The sequence below is a fragment of the Labrus mixtus genome, chromosome 2, assembly GCF_963584025.1.
Source record: "Labrus mixtus chromosome 2, fLabMix1.1, whole genome shotgun sequence".
In the NCBI taxonomy this organism is placed as follows: domain Eukaryota; kingdom Metazoa; phylum Chordata; class Actinopteri; order Labriformes; family Labridae; genus Labrus; species Labrus mixtus.
In genome coordinates, this window is record NC_083613.1 from 25,824,462 (window position 1) to 25,846,472 (window position 22,011).

Below are 22,011 nucleotides of genomic sequence, written 5' to 3' on the forward strand. Positions count from 1 at the left end.
TGATGAATTCAATGTCAGTTGAATGACCCACATATCTGTCCTACACCTGTCCTTAGCACGGTAATAGTGGACTCACTGTTTGTCTAACAGTCCTGCTGTAGCTCCATGGGGCCACAGAACTGGGTTATAGTTCAGCGTGGGAGTTTAACCGTTTTTTTCAAAGCAGCCTCACAATACGAGATAGATTTGTCATAGAAAATCAGGCCGTGTTAACTCCTCGATTATACCCTGTATAGGAAATAATCATGTTTGATGGAAGGGATTGCTTTACTCTAACTATTGTTATTTCTATTTATGTATTTAACACAGCCTGACATAATTTGAATATGCATTTTTTTAGTGCCGTTTTAGCCTTACCAGTTATGAAAAATTATAAATTTGAATGTGATGCAGTAGCTGCAGTGGTTGCCAGAAGTAGTCAACTTATCATTGTTATTATGACTTAAAGTTGAGTTACTACATCTTATGAAGCAGTGGTTCCCAACTGTTTTCCTTGTAGCCCCCCCTACTTTTAGACTTTTCCTTTTTTTTTTCTAAGAGCTAAGAAAAGCTAAGCTGATTGAAAAAATCCAAACAAAGGCCCAAACACACTGGTCCTTACCAAATGCCTTTGTGTAAACTATTCAGTAAATGTGTTAATATTGTAGTTACATAAATGTAAATCTAATTTTAGAAAAGTAATCTAATTTTGACAACCTTAGAGCAGACAAAGCCCCTCCCCGAGATCGTACCACGGTTGGGAACCAATGTTGTAAATGTTGATCACCATCAAACTTGTTATCATCCTAAAAAAAGATTGGATTCCATGACCCCTCAGGAGTGAAAAATAAATGTATAATACTGTAATTGTTATTGAGGTGCAAACAATGAAGGCCTCGGTCTTTAATTGTGCTATCTACTATGAAGGATGAGTTGTGGGTGTGTTGGTCTGGGATTTCTCCAGTGGTGTTGGTTTGCATTGCGTATGTAAATGTCAGCATGCCCGGCTGCATGTATGTGTGTTAAGAGAAGCAGGCGGAGGTTGTTGAGGCTGCTGAGAGAGAGAAAGCAAACAGAGTCTGAAGTTGAAGCCAGTCTTCAGTGCGTTTTGGAACTGGGAAAAGAAAGGGCTATGATCCAAACAAGTCAACAGAAGACGACTCGCTCACAATGCTCTCAAGGACAATGTCATATCACTTCTAAAGGGCCTCTGTTATCAATCTTTGCAGACTTTTTCTGCTCCTCAGCATGAAGGCGCCACTCGGGTATGTTCATGTTCAACACCAGTCGAAAGTGGTCGACCCCAGTATTTCATTTTTTTAACCTTGAAAGAGTAAAGGTTGTCTGAAAGTAAATATGGTAGTGTGCTGGTGAGTTATTTTTAATTTGATTTGAAGTGACAAAATTCCTTCAGACAGAAGGTTATTCAACTACCCTCTTTGAAGGGTGAGGTACCAATGTATAGTTGTTAGTTTGTGTGAAAGTCATATAGCTCCTCACCATGTTTGTATGTTCGTGTCTGCTGCAGATAATGAGGTTGCACAATCAATGTACATTACATTTTAGTTGAGCAGCCGTAATCTATTTTCTTCTCCTCTGCATACAGTTTCTATAAGGTGAGAACTCTTTGTAATTGTAGTATGAATGCTTGTTAGAAGCCTACGGCTTACAAAAAGATTGTCTGATCACATTTAAATTAGAGAGAATTAGAAACCGGCTGGAAAGAGAAATTGATGTTCCTTAACCTGTCAACAGCTTTATCTGATATAATGATCCAGATGTTTTCAGTGTCTAACTGTAACCCATTATGAGTGTTAATACTTTTTGGATGACTGTCATAAAGAGGCTTCTGAGGATAGAGGAAGTTTCAACATACTCCTTAGATGCACTGTGAGGCCCATATGACGTTATAAGCAGTGGAGGATTGTCAGTGGCCTCAAAAGGAAACCTTCAAAACTTTCCACTTTCTGTAGGAGTGTAGAGGAATGAAGCTCTCAGTGTTAAGTAGAGGGGAGGGTTCCCTAAGGAGTAAAGTTATTCCTGTCCTCCCCTCCCCCACTTCAATGGGTGGGCGAAGACATGTCCAGTCATGTCCCTTTGGTATATTGTGTAAGAGCACTTGTCCAATAGATTGTGTGTGTTGGAACTTAGACTTTATGAATAATGTTAAGTGTCCCTTTATGTAATTCAAAACAAAATCAAGAACATTTTCTCTCAAGATGGCCACTCGGCCTGTTTATGGAAAATAAAAAGGGTCTTAAAATGATGAAGGAACAAACCTCCAGCCTCAGTGACACATTTTGATACTTTACTCTCTGGGATAACAAAATGAAAATGTTGGTCATACATTAAAGGTCATACATCTCAGTATCGCACTTCTGTTTTTTATTTAAAACATTTAACTACCACAAATTAAAACTTGGTACTTTCAATTCAGCAGTCCTCATACCCTTAATCAGTCCCAGTCTTTCCTCAGGTCAGAGTGGGAACACCTTTTTTTTTTTTTTTTTTAAATCATTTCAGTTGAAGATAAGTTTCCTGACTACAAAAGTTTGACGTAGAGCTGGTAATTCCTGTCTCCAGTATGGCAGCAGAGTGGTGATTAATCCTTCAAAAGAAGAATCCAAACAGCCATGAGAAGTTGTCTGAGTCAAAGATGCAAAACCTTAAGACAATCGCCTCTGCTGCAATCTGCCCTGATGTGTTTGAGCACTCAGCTCAGTCCATGCAGACCGGACAAATGTTTTGAGTTTAAGGCAACAATCGGTCAATGAAGTTAATTTCAATAGATGTTAGGTAAAAGGTTCTTTCATATTTATTTTGAATAACTCTGTAAGACGGCATCATTCATATTGGTAGTTTGAGAACAATGACCACGGTATGTTTGCCTGCTTCACTGTAAATGGAAAAGAATTAGATGAAAAGTTTCCACAGGGTTGGTGTCTGTTAATATTTTCTCTCCTTGCACTTATAATTCTACTTTCTGATTGTTCCTCATAGTTAACATAATTATTGTCGATAAAGTTGTTTTAAACAATAAATGTTATTAAATAGGTCGTGGAAAAATGAACATTAAATGACGGCTGATAACATGCTATGATGGAATTTTTTTACCACCCTGTCTTTCAAAATGACGGGCATTGAGAAGGTATAACCCAACCACTGTCTTGTTCCTGTGTGAAAAGAGTCCAGCCATGTCAGGAGTCTCCACTCGCAGATATTATGAAGTTTATGAGAATTATGGAATAATTCTATTGAAATAGAGGCATGAGTCACTGTGGATGAAGGACATACAGGGCACTATTGCATCTTCAGCTCAAGGGTGTATTTTTTTTCATCATGAAGTTGGATGCTTTTTATCACACTCTATATTCTGTGTTCTGTTGCATATTTATGAGCACATATCCAAACTCCTCACCTGGAGTGGACTTTCTATGCAGGGTGTCTCATTTTTCAGAAGCCACTCTTAAGCATTTGCATTTTCCAGTGCCAAAAAGGCAGACACTGTGGCCTATCCTTAATGGGCTTTAAAATCCACCCAAGTGTGATGAAAAATACCTTAAAGACATTCAAATATTCTTTCAAATCATTTGTGTAACTTACAGTAGAAGATGTGAGCACTGTGTACAGCCTGGTGAAGGTAAAAATGAACATTTACAGTAAAACAAAACTGAAACTAAAACCAAAGGCTGAAATATGTTCCTGCTGTGTAATAGGACCTCATTTTGTTCAGTGTTTTCCACAGTAAGTGGAAAACTTACTTACAACTACATGTCATTTGTCTTTCTCCATCCAGACTATCCATGAGCTCCGATTTCCCGCACTACAGTTTCAGGATGCCAAATATAGGGTTCCAGAACCTTCCCCTTAATATCTACATTGTGGTGTTTGGGACGGCCATCTTTGTTTTCATCCTCAGCCTCCTCTTCTGCTGCTACCTAATAAGGTAAGCTCCAAGCACTTTTTGACTTTAAACTTGGCTCTGCTTAAAATGTGTGTTGATTTATGGTGCTTTGCTGTATGACTTTGTGACTATAAGTGTCATACAGCGGCATTTATGCAAGATTTTCTGTTTACTGGGTGCAACAAATCATTCATTTGGTGGTAAGGCAATGGAAAGCAAGGCAGCCGAATATGTAAAGTAAATTCCATACACTTCAGAGTGCTTTACGGAGTAAAAAATACAAACAAAACTAAATAAAAAAAAAATAAAAAACATTTTTTTAGTCTTTGTGCTATTAGAGGGTAAAGGGGCTTAGCTTAGCCATGTAACACTACCTATTGTTGACGGTAGAGCAACAAAAGTTGTTTATAGAATAGCTTGCTAGATCGTGTCTAGGAACAAATCTGGTGTCCGATTTTTTTTTTTTTAACCCCTAGAGTCCATAAACACTTTTTTAGGCTTTAAAAATGTGCCCTACACAACAAGTTGCAGCGCTGCTACCAAGAATCTGTTTTAGCTGACATCAGCTGATGGCACCTGAAGTGGATGCTGATGTTTCTTATAGTTACAGCATTATGACATCAGCATATTTTTAGTGTATGTAAATGATTCATGAAGGTCAGACCTAAGCATTTCTGCACCCTGAATTTGTTGTGAAAATCTGTAGTAAGCAGTTAAATATCCTATAATCACATTGTTTCTATCCAATGAGCTGTATGGCACTTGGTCACAATGGCCTATGGCTTTTTTTCTTTTTAAGAAATGTGATTTTTTTTTGTATTCCATCTTGCTGATTGTTGATTCACATATGGGAAATAATTTTCAACAGCACAGTTTGGAGAAGTTAGCTTTGATTCTACAATTGGTGACATTTCTATCTGAACAGTTTTCAGATACATTGATTTGCTGAAATCCACAGCATCATGTTTACATTGTAATGATCATGGCACTTTGCGTCAAAGAAAGCAGTTTATCTCCTTAGTGTTGTCCTCTAGCTTAAAGCTATTTATTATATTTTCTTTTGATTTATTTTCAGTGTTTTGTGTAACCATTTATATTTGCTCATTTAAGTATAACCCAGTTATTAATTCCTATAAAAGATAAATAGAAGTGGTCACTAGTCATTCTTGTGGCCCTTCTTTAACCCCACTGATTTAATTAGTGGTGCCCCAGCTCCTGTTCCTGTTGCTGCTGGGTTTTCTCCCAGCAGCAACGAAGTGAGCAAAAATAATGTCCGCCATTTTTTATCTAAGACAGTGGGAAGCAGCAGTTTCCAACAAATTCACCCCTCGCCACCCTGTCATATCCTATCTTGCAGGGAACATGGTAAGTAGGTTAACTGCTACTCTGTTGAACCTTTCTTTCATCTCACTGTAAAAAGAAACTTTGATGCAGTACAATGATGAAATACTAAGATAAAGTTACCAAGTTTTCTCACAAAATGCAAAAATAGCGATTTTGCTCCATCTAAAGATGCAGTCTCCCAAAGGACTTCAACTTAATGCACCATCATGTATGATGGAGGAAAGTCAAAGCCTCCTTGCTGAGGTTTATGTACATATGAAATGTATTTCTCATGTACAAAGACATAATGGCTACAACTGAGTTTAATGTAGGATGGAGAAAATCATTTTTTATGTAGTAAGCATCCTTGCTCTTGTTTACACTGACAGGTGAACGAGGGCCCTGAAGAATTTACTTTAGTGTTGACGTGTTGCACGTCATTATTCTATTCGAGACAAACATTCACACATGTTGACACAAGGCAGACTCTGACAGAAATACTCAACTATCTCTGCCAGTGGGTCTTCAGTCCACACACATATATGTGAAATGTTCAGCACACTTAGCAAGGCTGGGAAAGTATTTCTTTACCACGGGGCATCACAAGCAACAGAAGGCCTCAAATAATGAATGCATGAGCAAAACACAAAGGTTTATAATGGTGATATGTGAATATGTTTATAACAGTCTAATACAGATTCAATATTTATTGAGTTGCTATGAATGTTCAGTGAGGTGACATGCCACAAGGCACAGCAACCCAATCAAATATTCCTGATTGCAAGGATGCTGACATACATATTTTACATCTTTTAGTCGGTCTTTTATTTATAATTTTGAGGAGAAGTCATGTGGACACCTAAGGGTTATTGGCCATATTTTCAAGGTGACAATTTCCTCGGACATCACACAGTCAGTGGGGAGCTCAAATGTTGGTAGAATATAACATTTCTTATTTTACATGTCTTCATTAAGGTTATCTCCCAATTGTTTTCATCTCACTTCTTCTAAATTACGGCGCAACCAAAAGGACAAATGAAAGGGAATTCTGGTAATATTTCAAAGGAAAACAACATATTTAAAAACCTGGAAGCTTCTCTTACATAACAGCTAATGTTAGCATTAAGCCACTTTTTCATAGGTTATAAAATATGCTGTTTTTACTGGAATCACAGCCCAGTATCCCTCAGATTCTCACTGTACGTTGTCTCTGACTTGCAGCCAGGAACACAGCAGTATGACATTATTATTACTGCAGATTTTTAGCTTTCCACCCTGATGTCAGATGAAAATAGTACGGGTAAAATAGACCCCTAATAAATATAGCAAATTCTCCTTGCCCACTGTGATATTGTTCTTAGGGGTATCTGAGCAACTCCCACGAGTAACCCATGACCCAGCGCATGAACAGTTGTCCCCTACCCTTGGGAGTCTCTGCACCTTTTCCTGCTGACCTCTTTGAAAATGTCAGTTTCTCTCCTAGACTGTGCTGCTTGTTTTACAGATCCCTCTCACTCTGCTGCGAGAGGTTAAGGTTACTTGTTATGGAGGTAAATCTTACAAACCTATGAATTTCTCCTATCTCTATTGCTCTTGTTGCTCTTCAATAATTTCTACATTTTGTATTCCATTCTCAGTGCCTAGATACTCTCTTTTCCAGTGTTCTCTCTGTTCTCCTTTTGTGTTTTGTGCTCATTTACAAGAGCAATGTTTATTAAGAGTTACACCCAGAGTTTTATACAAACTATAAAAACATTGGTTATAGCTTGGGGTACTCTACTTTTTTATATTTTGATTTTTGCGGGTCTCTATAGAGTGCCTCAACCACCTGCAGTAATGCTTAAAATGTTGCATGTAGTGTATTATGGGTGATACTTTGTGTTGATATTTCAACTTGATGTTACAACTGTTTGTTTTGACAAGAAACTACAGCTAAGGCCTTCTAAGGATAATCTGTTGATTAGTAACTTGGCCTACTGTTGCTTTACTAAGCAAACAAATATTTGACAGAATTCAGAAAGGTGTTATGTTATTGTTAGAATCTCACTCCTTTCTGTCAATGTTTATTCAGTAGACTGTTGCACCGGATGTAGAATCGTGTACTAGCAATTGGTTATTCATTTTTTACTCCCATTCATGGTACTAGAGTAGATGTAGGGTGCAAGGAAAGCACACCCATATTTGTACGTCTTCTTTTTTCCAGGATGTGTGAATATTTTGTCTCTAAGCCAGTCAGTTGTAGAAGATCAAAAACTAATCAAAAAGGTGTTTTGTCTTTACGTCTCCCCAGGTTACGGCACCAGGCGCACAAAGAGCTATATGCATACAAACAAGTACGTTCTCCAGTGACACACACACACACACACACACACACACACACTTTGACAGTTCAGAGATTTGATATCGTATTTTTTCTACCATTATGCAGAAATAGAGTTAAAAGCACGATCCCCTCTGGTCCCTAAATGTCAGTTCAGCAGGTGCAGGTTTCTCATTTAGTGACTCTTCTGCTAGTTGCAGGCTTAACTATGGTTAAGGATTTCAATGGACCATTAAAAAAAAAAAAAAATCACAGGTTTTAGAAGAAGTGTATTTTCAAAAACTCAGGATTTCCTTAAACTGAAGGTAAGAAAAGGGCTTAACTGGAAAAACCAGGCTCATCATCATCTAGGGCCAAGCATGTCAGCAAAGTACAGCCTGCAAAGCAAGTACGAGGGAGTGATGGAGGCACAAACATGACTCTCGTGTCCTTCAATTATGTAATAGCAGCTAGTGCCTATTCTGGGTGCCACATGTCAAGTCAAACACATTCACGTTTACATACATGCACACACTGTCGAAGAAGATACTACGCTGACCTTTGAATCTGCAACTTGTTTTGTATCCTACAACTTGCCGACTAAAATACTGATGGTCTCAACTTCTGTTTAGATTATGTAAGACGACCACGCTCATATAGCAGACACACACAGCTAACACGTGCACATTTGTCGACATGCATTCATTTACAGTAAACCAGCGACCATAATAAAGTACATCTTCTCTTCCTATTCAGTCTTACTCTGCGATTTTACATCACACACTTATTATAATAACATCTCCAGAGGCACTGTTTTCTCTTACAATATTACACTACCAGTGACTAATCTTTTCTCGTCTCATTATGCCTCCCAGGTCATTCAGAAGGAGAAAGTGAAAGAGCTAAATTTGCATGAGGTAAGAACCCATCTGCTTAATTTCAGTTTTTGTCACTGCAATGACACTTAAAGCCCAGCATTGCTTTCTTAACTATGATCAAGTGGAGAGAACAGTCTGTAATGTAACCAGACGAGTACACAAAGAACAGATACATCTGATAATTTGCACTAACAATTGTGTTCTAGATAACTTGTATTGCTTTTGCGTCAATGTCTTCTATTTAATCAAGTCAGCCTTTGTGCTTCCAATCTGCTTGTGTTGTTATATAGAAATCTTGAATGCATGCTCAAAGGCATAAATCCATTCATTTAAAAGGCATATGTCTTAGCATACACTTTGAAATGTTTGAACCGGTTAAACAGTTGGATTCTACACCTCTGATTGTTTTACAATATGTGTCCCTGCGTCTGTTTCTGGGATTTTCCGGGTTCATCCATTTTGGCAACAGTGATGAAATGTATCATTTATACCTATAGGAGACACATTTTTGTGCTATTTAACGAAAAGAACATTGGTCTTGTGAAAAATAGCATGGGTATGGTTGAGTCATGAGTGGTCTCCTTACCAGTGTTATGTAATGCTGTATGTCGACTCAGCCTGGTTGGAAAAATACAAGCAGCAGTCCAAGTGCAAAGCAGCTGCTCTAGCTTAGCACTGTAAAACATGGCTGTCCCAAGCCAGGAACACAATATCCTTTAACACTGCAGTGCAAATGAAATGTTAACAATAGCATCTTCATGTGTGCTTTGACACAGGGCTCAACAGTTTCTAGTCATTGGTTTTGGAATTTCCCACTGTGCCATGAGGCCCCCTCTTTGTTGTTTATGTTATTAGAAACTGGAGGAAAGCATCAGAAGGTGTCATGTGAGACTGGGACCAAATATCCAAGCTGTATTTGTTTAAGGACAATAATATTCACACACACAGCAGCCTGGGTGGGTGACCCAGTTTGAAAGGCTCCCACACCAAAGGAGCACCCCGGAGACACTCCACTGTATGGACTCAATCTCAGTATTTATTGCAATATCTGGAGTAGGAGTGCTAATACGAGATCATTTTACTGGTCAGGCCATGCTCAAGTTTGTTTTCTTTGTAACCCGGCCAGGTCTCCTTTTTGTATCAGATTTTGACCTCGTCTCCTTTTAAGTGCACCATGTATGTGTGTGAGGAAGACATTGATGTAAAGACTTCATGTCATACAATATCAGTTGAAAGGAATGGCGTACTTTGCAGCTGCAGTTAAACACAAATGTACACGCATATTTGTAAGAGTTGTTTTTCTAAAGCAGCAGATCATTTTTGTTGAAAGTTATAATGACATAGTTCTGTAGTATAAAAGCATGAAGGAGAAGTTAAAATGTGCAAGCCGGGCAACAGTATTTGTTTCTAGTCAGACAGATTAAACAAGTTGTACCGACTGCATTTTCAACCCGTTGTAGTGATTCCTGCTCTGTCTAACTGCTCCTTCTGTTTTAACATAGCTCATTAGCATATGCATAGAAGGCATTATGTATTTTGGTACTTCTTATAACTATTCTATAACTTATTTATAATGTAGAATTGAAGCATCCTTTTAACAGAGTTTATATCTTGGCTTTCCTTTAGAGTCCGACCGATAAATCGGCCAGCCAATAACGTTGGCCGGTATTAGACGATCAAGTGAGATATGAGCCGATATCACTAGATTTATTAACCAGTCAAATAGCATTTAATTTGAGTATCATTGTATTACACAGCAGTTATCTGCCATCAGCAGAGTTTGCTATATGGATTATAACAAACATTATCACGCTGTGTCAAGCAGTGATACACGTCCAAGCCCAGTTACTTTCCAGTTGAGTGACCATCTTGTCTTTGTTATACTGTATGTTTGATAATTGCGTTTGAGGGATCAACACAATACATGTGTATATAGAAATATATATATAGTTCTACAGATCAAACTTAGATCAAGGAAAGATATCGGCAGATATATCGGTATTTGATTTTTTTGTCTCCCCAGTATCGATATTGTTATCGGCGCCAAAAATCTCATTGGCCGGGCCTTTGTTTTCATTAAAGCGATCCATATCGCAAGTTACCTAACAAGTATGTTTTCTGTCAGGGGGCGTTGCTATAGTTATTTTTTTATTAATTTGTCTTATGTGTAATTTCTTTAAGTGAGCCTGTGTTTCCTACATGTTTTATAAGGGCCCATGTCTACATAGTATGTGAATAAGACAAAAATGAATTGAGTAAATAAATGCACATCTGTTATAAAGTGAATTGAAACACTTAATTCAGGAAGTAATGAAACAGTGGATAGAAATGGTAAAAAAAAAAAGTGGTGCCAAATGTATTATGATTGCATCATGTTCTTATGATAGGAGACACAGAAAAACAATACCACTGGTTCTGATTAGCCATCGAAGATAGCTCGTGATCATTCTGTACACATTTTTTTTTGGAGGATTATTCTGAGACTTCTTTCTTATCTTCTTGTTTCTGACTCACTTAGCTGCTTGGCTATGAACTTTTTTTTAATATAGATTATTTCATGACAAATTTTTGCTGAACCTCAGTTAAATCTGTTTTTAACCAAATATTTTGTGTTTTACATCGATAGTAGATTGTGGAGTCTTTCTCTGAACAAATCCATGATCTGGTTTTGTTACTTTCAATGAAATGAGGTCCATGTGTTCGCATGGAAGCCGTAACTAAAGGTTGCAGGGTTTATTCACTTAATGGGGAGAAAGAAGTTCTGTCAAAAGTTGGCCAAGGTTGCCAGATCCCTACTGTGAGTGTGACTCTATAGACGAGGCACCAAAAAAGAACAAAAACTCAGATCTTTTCACAAATAAAGAGAGCAAAGCTGACATCTTCCCAGAGGATTGTTCTGGGTCCAGAAATCACCCAGAGAAAAGCTAAGAGCTCTCATGCTGTTCTTTTCATCCTCCCTTGTCCATCCAGCCCCCTTGAAGCAGAGCTAAGAAAATGAGAATGTGTGTGGCCAAAAGAAGTAATAGTTGCAGGATTAAACAGCCAAAATAATCGTGCCAAATTAAAACTCTTTTCTTGGAAGTATTATCCACTGGTTGGGTGAAATTTAGTCTGGATATGAGGTCTAGACTTGGTTAGAATTAGAAGACTTATTGGCCATTTTTGCCCCAAATTTCAGCTCTCCGGCTTTCTGTTCTGTTATCCTCGTCATTACAACTCTGATGTTGGTCTGTTAGTTCTCTCCACCAGCAAGCGATGACTTTCACAGGCAGGTTCATGTTACCCAAAATGTGTTACCCTTGTGGATATAGTGTAATGACACGGGCAAAAAGAAGTTGCTGTATTCCCTACTGGCATAAACAGCCAGGGGAACACTCGATCAAGCAGAAGGTCGTGTGGTCTGTAGTGATACCCGTGTGCTTTGCATTGCACAAATAGCTCCACAGGTTCTGGGATTGCCAGTCAGCAGCATGCAAACAAAGGGGCATGACCTTGCAAATATTCCTTTGTTATGGAGTCTGAAAATTCAGATGGAGCCTGAGAGTGTGGAGAGATGAAATGAAATGCAGGGTGTGATGCTAGAGGCAAAACCAGACTTTTATGAGGGGAAAGCTTGGTTTAAACTCTATGGTATCTTGATTGACCAGCCCTCGAATATAGTCAGTATTTCTGGATTGTGATAGGAAGACTTTACTCACAAAAAAGAGTTTTGTTTGCACATTTTTATGGCTTATCCACTGGGGCGAGATGACATTGACGAGCTGCGTTATCTTGTGCTTCATCCTCTTCTAGCAGATTGCCAAACATTACTTTAGATGTTGAATATTTACTTCCTGAATAATGCTTGAATGCTCTAAACAAACCGTGCATGTTATCATATCATCTGTCATGTGTCTCTATGATAAACAATGAGTCGGTTGTTTACTACATAAAAACAGACCCAAAAAGCTGACTAAATGGATTTGTTTGTTATTGTTGAAGAATTAACATTCTTCCAGTGTTTGCCAACTGGCTAAATCTGCAAATAGAGAATTTGAGAATTGAGCAGCTTAGATTGATCTCCTTTTCACAGTTTTACTCTAGATTTTAATGACTGCACACACGTGTGGCTGTTAGACAACCCCATGACCTGCCAGCCAGCAGTAGCTGTGTGTTTCAAACAAACATACAAGACGACAAATACCTCCATCTTGCACATCAGGATTGCATCAGTGACCTTTTAAGGACACCGGCGAGGAATATAGTACAACTGTTATCACTACTATTTCATCTTTGGCAACGTAACTGAGATCATGGACATAGCTGGTCAGTTAACTGCTGTGCTGTTTGTGTCAAATGCTTTGCAGATGTTGGCCATATTGGTCGTCTTCCAGGAGTTCTTGACCTCAGTTGCTCTCATATTTTGTTTCCAATCCCTAAAGACAGAGCTTACATTAAAACTGAAAGAACTCAACATCACGAGAACAACCAACATTCAAGCTTTCTGCACTGCCTTTCACAGGGGAAAAAAAACCTCTAACTCAAACCACCCCCCCCCCCCCCTCTCCCTTTCAGATATGTGCGGTGTGCTTAGAGGAGTTCAAACAGAAAGATGAGCTGGGGATTTGTCCGTGTAAACATGCCTTTCATAGGAAGTAAGTATAAGGTTTCGGTTGACATTTATGGACACACTAAAACACACACACACACACACACACTGGAGAGTGAACACATACATGTCAAGGACACATTGATCTGGACTGATTTCCTTGATGATGTAGTACATTTTAATCCATCAACAAAAAAAAAACGAAGTACATAACATAAGCGCTTAACCTTAAGCTAAACATGTATTTAGTGAGTGACTACACAGAACATGATATATTGCTTTTGCCAACTTTTTCCCATAACATCCCCCCCCGTGACCTGATCATTAAAACTGAGTTGTTTATGTCAGCACGACCCCTCCATTGGCCTAGTCCACCTCACCCCACAAGTTTCTGCAGGAGTGGTCAACGCTCACTGAATCCACTGTATAAACACTCCTGTTAGACTGTGTGCCAGTAAAGTTGTGCTATTTTACAAAGAAAACAGACATTCCGGGACCGACCACAACTAAAAACACAAAGTGGCGGAGAGGATAATATCTTGTTCTCATAGAGACGAACACAGAGAAGAAAAAGAGTCAGATTTATCAAAGACAAAACTTAATGTCAAAACATTGCATTCCTGAAGACTTTTGAAAGTGACTACTGACTAGCGGTGGTGATACAATATACTGTCACAGAGATAGTGATACGATATGAGTGATAGTGAAAGACTGTGACGTCACCACAGCATCAGAGCAAAGCATTCTCACAGTGATGCTGATGTGTTAGACCAGACAAGGTTTGACTGTTGCTCTTCATTATTTTGGTTTAAAGATGTGATGGCCAATGGTTCTGCACTTGTGTGAGTCGGGCATATTTAGACTTTGGGTAGACTTTCTATCTTTGAGTAGGACAAAAGAGTGGCTGTCATATTTGGAGTTGGCTGCTTGACAGTGAACAAAGGCTGTGGTCAGCTTGGTTTCTAAGCATTTGAAATTGATTGCTAGCATGGAAAAGAAAAAAATCAATACAACTAGAGAAAAAAGAACATTCTCTGCAGTCTGGGTTAAAGCCTCACAGTTTTTCTTGGTCCCAGGCAAAATCGATATTTGCAAAAGTTTTTTAAAACCTGATAAACAGTAAAGTAATGATATACATTTTTAATGTCAAAGAAATGTACTGAATTGGATATTTTAGGTTTCAAAGATACTGTACATGTGTCTCTATTGGACACAGGATTTAAAAGCTGCATTATTAAACATCAGTCCAAACAAATATTTGAAGTTTAAATTAAATGTCTTATTTCTCTTAATACCAGTGTATGATCATCTAAATCCAAAACTGACAGATGGCACTTTTAAAGATTACAGCTGGATCGGATTCTCTTATCTGGTCTCAGCTCCTTTTCACAAAACAACCAAGTGTGAAAACTGATAAAGATGCTCCCTCAAGAACTGCTGAATAATGAGGCTAGAAAATAGTTTTTGTATAATCTCAAGCTCATCAAAACTGATGTTGTCTGATTGACTCTTATTTCTCTCTCTTCTCCGTCTTAACCACGCACCCTCTGCTCGCTCTCTCTTCCAGGTGCCTCATTAAATGGTTGGAGGTGAGGAAAGTTTGCCCGCTGTGCAACATGCCCGTCCTGCAGCTCGCCCAGCAGGCCGGCAGCCCAGATCCCCCGCCACAAACACAGCAGCCTCTGCCCGGGATCGAGCACCTTGTTTAGCAGACTTGCACCCTTGTCATACTTCACACAACAAAAACCCAGTCACACATCCCATTGCTCACACTCTCACCTGTACAGGTACACTTTGGTATGAGTGTGTGGACAGAGCAGAGAAACTGCTCAGACTGTCACAACAAACGGTGAGTCTGCAGCCATCGTTAACTCTTTTATCCTTGCAGCGGTTCACATGAGGACTCGTGAGACTCCAGAGGACTGTTTTTTTGTTGTTTCATTTTTCCTTTTTCACGGACGATGAAGAAGAGTTAACGTAGAAGAAGTTTCCTTCAAAAACAGTTTCACAACCAAAGCACTTTTCTGGGGACACCAGCTAAAGACCAGGAGAGGAAAAAAAAACGAGAAGCCAAGAACTACAATAAACTAAAATCCTTTTTTTTTTTTAGCAAGCACTTTATGACAAGTCAAACCTTAATTGCTTGTGATCATAGTAGCAAGATCATGTTTTATATATTATCATTTATTTTTATTTCAATGTACAGTACAAAGCCACATAGGTTAAAAAGTTTGATTTTTCAACAAATAATAATATCTGAAAGGGACAACATGTTGGTAGAAATCAGGACACATGGACAATTCTTTGTTTTGTGATTGCACAAAAACACATAATGAAGCTCAAAGCAACCTCGAGACTTGATGTCTGACTAAATGTGAAAGGTTTGAATGTTTTGAAACCCACCATTTTTACACACTACGTTGATAGAAAGGTTCCCTCCTCACTGTGTGTCACTCATCTCAATGTGATTGTTTTTTTGTTTTCAATACAGGATGTTGATAAAATGAACAAAATCTATTTTATTCTTACCTGGTATATATACCAGGTTACCCCAGACATTACTGATGATCTTCCTTTATCAGAAAAACTTTCAGAAAATCTGTGTTTCAAAGTAACTACAAATCGTGTGATTACTTAACCAGTATTATGGTGACACCTGATGCTTTTTCTTTAGAGCTGCTTTACAGAACAAACAAAAGAAACGAGGCACAATTAAGTAAGTAAGTCATTCAAATGAAACAAAAATGTTCTATCTTTATTTTGCTCTGCTGCTGCCTCATCTCATTCACTGAGGCTGACCAGTGAGAATGTTTTAAGTGGCTCGCTTCAGATTAAGGCAGAAAAACAAAACTTGTGTATTTTTTAACCCTAACCTTGCCTCACGTAGCCTGCTAGAAATGACTGATATTCAGTGTAGGCAGACACGAGGAAGAAGCAGGTGTTTGCCTTCACAGCTGCAGTTATTTTTGCTTTCACCCCAATAGCCTAGTTATTCCCATTTCTGGGTACAGCCGCACAGGGTGCATGCTGACTGACAACTCCATCAGATTTACTGCCGTCAACATATCATCAGCATATCTTTTGGACATGTTACACACTACTCTGTAAAAGACTGTCACTCATCCACACAGGGAGGGGCTCGAGGGGCCCCCTCGACCCCCATCCCAGCCATAGTGTCAGTGGTCAGCAGGTTGTAATGGAGCAGCATTTTCATTCATACACACACACTTGCAAACAAACAGGGTAGTTCGGCCTTTTGGCCACAGGATTCTGGTGCTTTCGCCTCTCTCGCTCCCTCTCTCCCCCTCTCTCTCTCTCTCTCTCTCTCTCTCTCTCTCTCTCTGTAAGGTACAGGGTGCTTTTTGTTTTTGTGCCACACATACAGTAACTGATCCTGATCCCCCTCACCTTTTGTGGCTAACTTTTTTGTCCTCTTCTCTCGTTAGCAGAATTTGGTGAATGTGTTGAGGGAAAATTTGCTGATCTGAAAGATTTGCCTTTTTTAATAAAAAAAAAGAAGCCTATGTGCTTTAAAGAAGTGGACCTGGATAAGAGGGATAAGTTTGAGATGATCTTTTTCCCATGATCAGTATTGTCAAATGACAATCATACAATCACAGCAAAGGCATTAAACCAAATCTAAACCAAGAGTAGTCCCTCTTTAAGTAAAATTAAAAAAAAAAAATGAATATTCTATCAGGATTTTAAAAAAGGAAATCATTTTGTCAACATTTAATATTGACTTTATGATGTGTTCTAGTGTTGGGAAATGCCTGTGTGGTCTAATGTTTAAAAAATCACTCATGGACAAATTGGCAACTTAACAGGCCTATTTTAAAAAAAATTCTAGTCAAGGAGAAAAAATCCAGTTAAAATCAGACTTACACTACAACTCAAGTACCTTTTATAAAAGTGCAACAATCTAAGAACTATACATTGATTGTGGCTTTCACCATCCTAATCCGACTCTATTTGCATGCACTAAACACTTGTCAGTTCATATAGGCATACCATTTCCCAAACCATGGATTGATCAAAAGTGACATTGCATTCAGGCTGTTATTAAAGAAGATTATTGTTACTGTGGCCTCTGTGGTGGTCTGACCTAACCCCCCACAGGCGTGAACTCTGTTCCAATGTCAGAAAAATGTCATCTGTAAACTGAAACAACAGCAGAAGTGATTTTCTATTCTTTGTCGCCCCTCCATGGTCTGGCAGAGCTATGACATTAATGCACCTCTATACTACCACTGATGGAAAAACAATGAACATTCTGAGACCATTTGAATTCAAATGAACATATTTGAACAAAACTGCCACAATATTAGAGAAGTGTTTTTAATTTTCTGGCCTGTTATTGAAGTTGTGGCTTTATGTTGAAGAACATAAAGCAGCAAAAGAGCCTTCCTCAGTATGACGTGGAACATTATTTGGTACCTATCTGCTTCCTGGTCTTGGGTTATGAAGAGGCTCTGACTGTTTTGTTTAACTTGCTTCTCACCCTAAATGTTTCAGTTTTCAAATTTATATTCTAAATAACAGCACCCCCAATAAATCAATATACAAACTTTGTATGGGTGAGTACTGTTGCTACTGTCCCTGAACGAAGATCTTTTTTTGTAGCTCATTACAAATGACACAAATCTTAAAGCTTTACTCCCGCTAACAGATCTGTCTCAGAGTGGAAGGTTCATGAGAGTAATCGAGGAGATTAAATGTGAAAGTATGCTATTTTGCATAATCCTGTTGCCACTGATATCACCTTTGATACATGTAAGTAGACAGTATTGTCACTAGTGGTGTATTTATACAAAAGGTGCACAAGAAATGCTCCTTCCTGTAAAACTAAATGACAGCTGAACACTTCCAGCCATTTAGATGTCTTGAGTGTTGTGTTTGATTGTAAACACGTTTAGCCTTTCCTTCCTAACTTCTCCTTTTCATCCTTGTGTGCTGTCCTAATCCCACTAAAATCAAAAGTGCCAACCCAAAGTTAACATTTACAAGTTATGTCCAAGCCAGGAAGAAGGAATTTTTAAAGAGATTAAAGAGATTGGTGAGATTTTCTCTTTCAGGTTATGGCCCAAAACAAAAAGAGAGAAGAAACTCAGCCATGTATAAATGTATCAGTGACTTCCTGCCACTGAAATTAACATTGACGTCAAACTGCTTCTGAGTTATGTCTATTATGAATATACATAACGCAATCAGATAGCAGGGAACGCAGCATCATGTCAAAAATGTACTGTTGTTCAAAGTAGAATATGTCTGATAGCCATAAATAAGATTGGCTCTTGGCTCTGGCAGGATATGAAAAAGCATGGCTGGAACATAAATGAAAAAACAGACGTAAACATTTGGTTGTCAAATCCTCTAAATATGTGAAGGATTTTCTTGTATTCCCATGGTTGTTGTTTTTCTACGACACATTTAGGAGTTTAAATCTCCACCACTGCTCCCTGAAGGAGACTTCCTTATTGATATGTTTAATTATTTATTCCTCTGTAGCCTAACCTCTCAGACTCACAAATAATTATGTCCAAAAAAAAAGCCTCGCACCTTAACCAGTGCATCCCCACCTTACCCCCAACCCTCCCTCTCTGTTTGTTAACACTGATTATGTTTGTGGACTCTCACAGACATTGTTTGTAAAACTAAGAATTCTGCAGCAGAATATTTTTTGGAGACAATTGCTGTACAGTATTTGTAAGCTCTATTTTTGTATATTGCTATTTTGAAGAAAATAATATGAATTTCTTTTCTTTTCTTGTTTTTGCTAATTTCATGTAAATTCATTTTAAGAAAATGTTGCATGTGACTGACTTGACTTGTAAATAAAATTTCCAAGCTTTGGAAAGATTTGAGTGTGTTTCTTGCATATATAGTCAAAATGTCTGTCATGAAAAGCTATTTAAGTTGTTATTCTTCCTTACCACACAAAATACATAAATTATGTGTTGCCCAGATTTACCATATTTACATATTAATTATATCCAGAATTAGGATTTTGGACATTATAATGTTGACCAGATTCATTTTTTAAATGGTCCAATACCACCCCCTTGTGTTTAAATTGAGTAGTTTCTAACGATCTTCATTATTAATATTTTGACCTGGTATATTTTATAACTTGAAATTTGAAAGTTCTCTGTCAAGCCCAAGTAAGTGCAGCAGAACCGTCACATCCTTTACTGAATTAAAAGTACCGATATCAGTGTATTGCGTAGTCCTTCTTTCAAATTGTCATTAAAGTATTGGTAGGTAGCCTATTAGCAGGAAAATTAGCCAGCAGCATGGTCTTCGACCAGCGTGTTATGATTTTTTAGGGACCGAGCACCGACCTCGGAGCGAGGACCCTATTGAAACTGAAGGATTTATTATTCTCCTCGCCACAATGAATGCCGGTCTGGTCCACTCATATGAGTGGCATATGCCGCATATGAGTGGCATATGCCGCGGAACTGCTATGTACTGCTTTGAAAGCCTCAATAACGTCAACGGTTTGTAATCAAAACTTGAGCAGACAATTGTTGTCATAATCAGTAGAGCTTCCCTTCGAGATTAAAGGAACATCAAGATCCTTTACATTACTCAGACACATCCTATAACCTGCCTACCTATGCAGGTATTAACATCCAGTCACACCCTCATTTTTTAACACATGGTGTGTGAGTGTCACATGGAGCCTCACATGACTGTTGCAACCACACTCAACAACATGTCTATTTTTCACCTGTATGTAGGCCTACTCTGTGTTGATATTTTACATTTTACACTGATGTTCTGCCTCATGATTTTATCCATTGAATTTGTTTCACACACTCCACTTGATGGCAACTTTACCATTGTTTGCCAGATATGAGACCAGTTTTCACGGCAAACCAAGGCTGCCCATAAGGGGGATAAAGGGGAAAGCTTTCTGGAGCCAAATCACATGGGGGAGGGCCCATGGAGGTTAGCAAAAACCTGGTCCATCCTAATTTTAAACAACAATGACCACAATTTATTTCACACTTAAATACTTACCATTACCCCGCAAAGTAATAAAAACTGATTTTTAGTTGCTTGAGTGAGATTTACCCTGTTTCAAAATCTAAACCCCCCCTTAAGTGATGTGAGCCTTTTTTTCTGTAGTGTTACCAATGTAAGCGGGCACAGAGGGAGCTAATGTTAGCCAGGAGGCTAGCGCTAGCTAATAGCACATCTCAAGTGTGAATATGTTGTTTAAATCATATCCTGGGAGGGCCCTTTATCTAGTCCTTTCAGGGGCCCAGACATTTCTGTGTGCAGGCCTGCGGCACACCAACAGGTGTTGCAGCGATGGAAGCAGGCAAGCGAACTGGTTCAGATAGTTGAAAGAGCATAAAAAATGACATGTACAACCAGTGTCACTGAGCAAATATTCTAATGGTTGTGATGTAAGGTTACACACCCAAGATACCTTTACACTCATGAATCAGACCCTTTTCTAAATGCTATAGGAAAAATACATTACAGAAAAATGTGGCTAATATGATTTTATACATTTCTGAACAAGGGTGAAACATTTCATGATATCTTGCATTCAATCAGATAAACATACATGTAAAACAGGCTTTGCAGTCAGGATAGGTTGTACATTAACTGTATATTTGTTCATGCATATTGCCAAGCGTTGTATCCAAGCCTTTATTTTTTATTTTTTTAAACTGTAATATGACAGATTGATCAGCAGTTACTTCTCTAAGAAACTTCAAATTGTGGACATCCACTGTAAGTCAATAGTGTTATTTTATAAATGAAACATTTTAAAGGAAAACTCTAATTTTATACATTATTTAAAGGAAAAATGTTTCAAAGGCATTACAATTACATCCCTCTGAGTAAAACAAAAGAAAACAGTACCATTTTGGCAGTGTTGCAGTTTGTGAAAGAGGTCATACTTATAGTATAGTTTTAAGGCTTTTTAAAGGAGCTTTAAGTGGGTAGAAAAACTGAAAAGAAAAAGATGAAATACGATGAGGGGCTGAAACTAAAAACACACAAACTGAGCTATTGTTGGTTTAAAAAAGAAACTTCAAATTGAATATTTGAACACTGGATCATCTAGATTTTTGTCTAAATCTATCAACACAAGTGCTTCAAATGATTATGAGGTCATATTTTCAAACATAAATTAAAATGGAAACTTAATGTTAGCGGTGACTCAATTCTCGAGAGGTAAATGCAACACAGCCAGGTTACACTGTGAAGATGAACTTGTACAAAACAACGGTGAAGTGACACACAATCAGACCACTTGTGTACGTGATCCCAGGATGTGTGGAAGCTGCCGTGTTGGTGGTGGAGTTTGTGTTTGTTGAGTTGGATGTCAGGGCCGCTGGCGTAACGGCTGTATTGGCTTTGGTTGTGGCCATGGCTGCGGTGGCCATTGCTGCGGTGGTCTTGGCTGCGGTGGCCATTGCTGCGGCGGTTGTGCCTCCGGCGGTGGTTCCTCCGGCGGTTGTGCCTCCTGCCGTGGTGCCTCCTGCAGTGATGACTGCCGAAGTTACTGATGCTGTTAATCAGAAAAAGAAAACATCTTTATAGGAGAGGGCTGTGTCCCCTTTCCCCCCACAACTTACTGTAATTTACGAGTTAAAAATCTTTCTCACCAATGATCAGGAGCTGTATGAGAAGCATTGTAAAGGTCTGTTTTATCTAAAAGGACAAAAAGAAGGTAACTTCCTCCATTCACTCAATGCAAAATAAGGATGTACTCAAACTATGATTTTTTTGAAAGATATTACCAAACAGAAGAAGTAATGGAAATACAATAAAGATGAATTTGACTATTGCAGGGAAACAAAATGAGCCATTCTTATTCAAATGAAAGACACATACAAATCCCTTCTACTTACAGTGTCTCTGGCGTTTACTCGTATAGAAATCTGCTGTCTGCACTGCGATGTTAATCCTGCTCACTCTCGTCCCCAGTCTTTGGCTCATTCCCTCAGTATGTGGCTGACTTTATACCATCAAGGACAGACATGAAAAATGATGTCAAAGAGACCTTGCTCTC

At 38.5% G+C, this 22,011-nt stretch overlaps 2 protein-coding genes across 2 annotated transcripts; one reads left to right on the plus strand and one right to left on the minus strand.

The window, feature by feature from the left end:
* The first annotated feature begins 1,010 nt into the window (after positions 1-1,010).
* Positions 1,011-18,830, plus strand: rnf24 (ring finger protein 24). The gene is made up of 6 exons (XM_061058711.1): positions 1,011-1,244; positions 3,776-3,925; positions 7,497-7,539; positions 8,381-8,422; positions 12,938-13,017; positions 14,539-18,830. Exons 1-6 carry the CDS (start codon positions 1,228-1,230, stop codon positions 14,678-14,680), a joined length of 474 nt encoding a protein of 157 aa, XP_060914694.1. The 5' UTR covers positions 1,011-1,227; the 3' UTR covers positions 14,681-18,830.
* A 1,627-nt stretch (positions 18,831-20,457) lies between these two features.
* LOC132954663 (prespore protein Dp87-like) lies at positions 20,458-21,882 on the minus strand. Its single transcript, XM_061027287.1, has 2 exons — positions 21,605-21,882; positions 20,458-21,507 (listed from the first exon to the last, which is right to left on the minus strand). The coding sequence occupies exons 1-2, from the start codon at positions 21,630-21,632 to the stop codon at positions 21,191-21,193; spliced, it is 345 nt and encodes a 114-aa protein (XP_060883270.1). The 5' UTR covers positions 21,633-21,882; the 3' UTR covers positions 20,458-21,190.
* Positions 21,883-22,011: the final 129 nt, after the last annotated feature.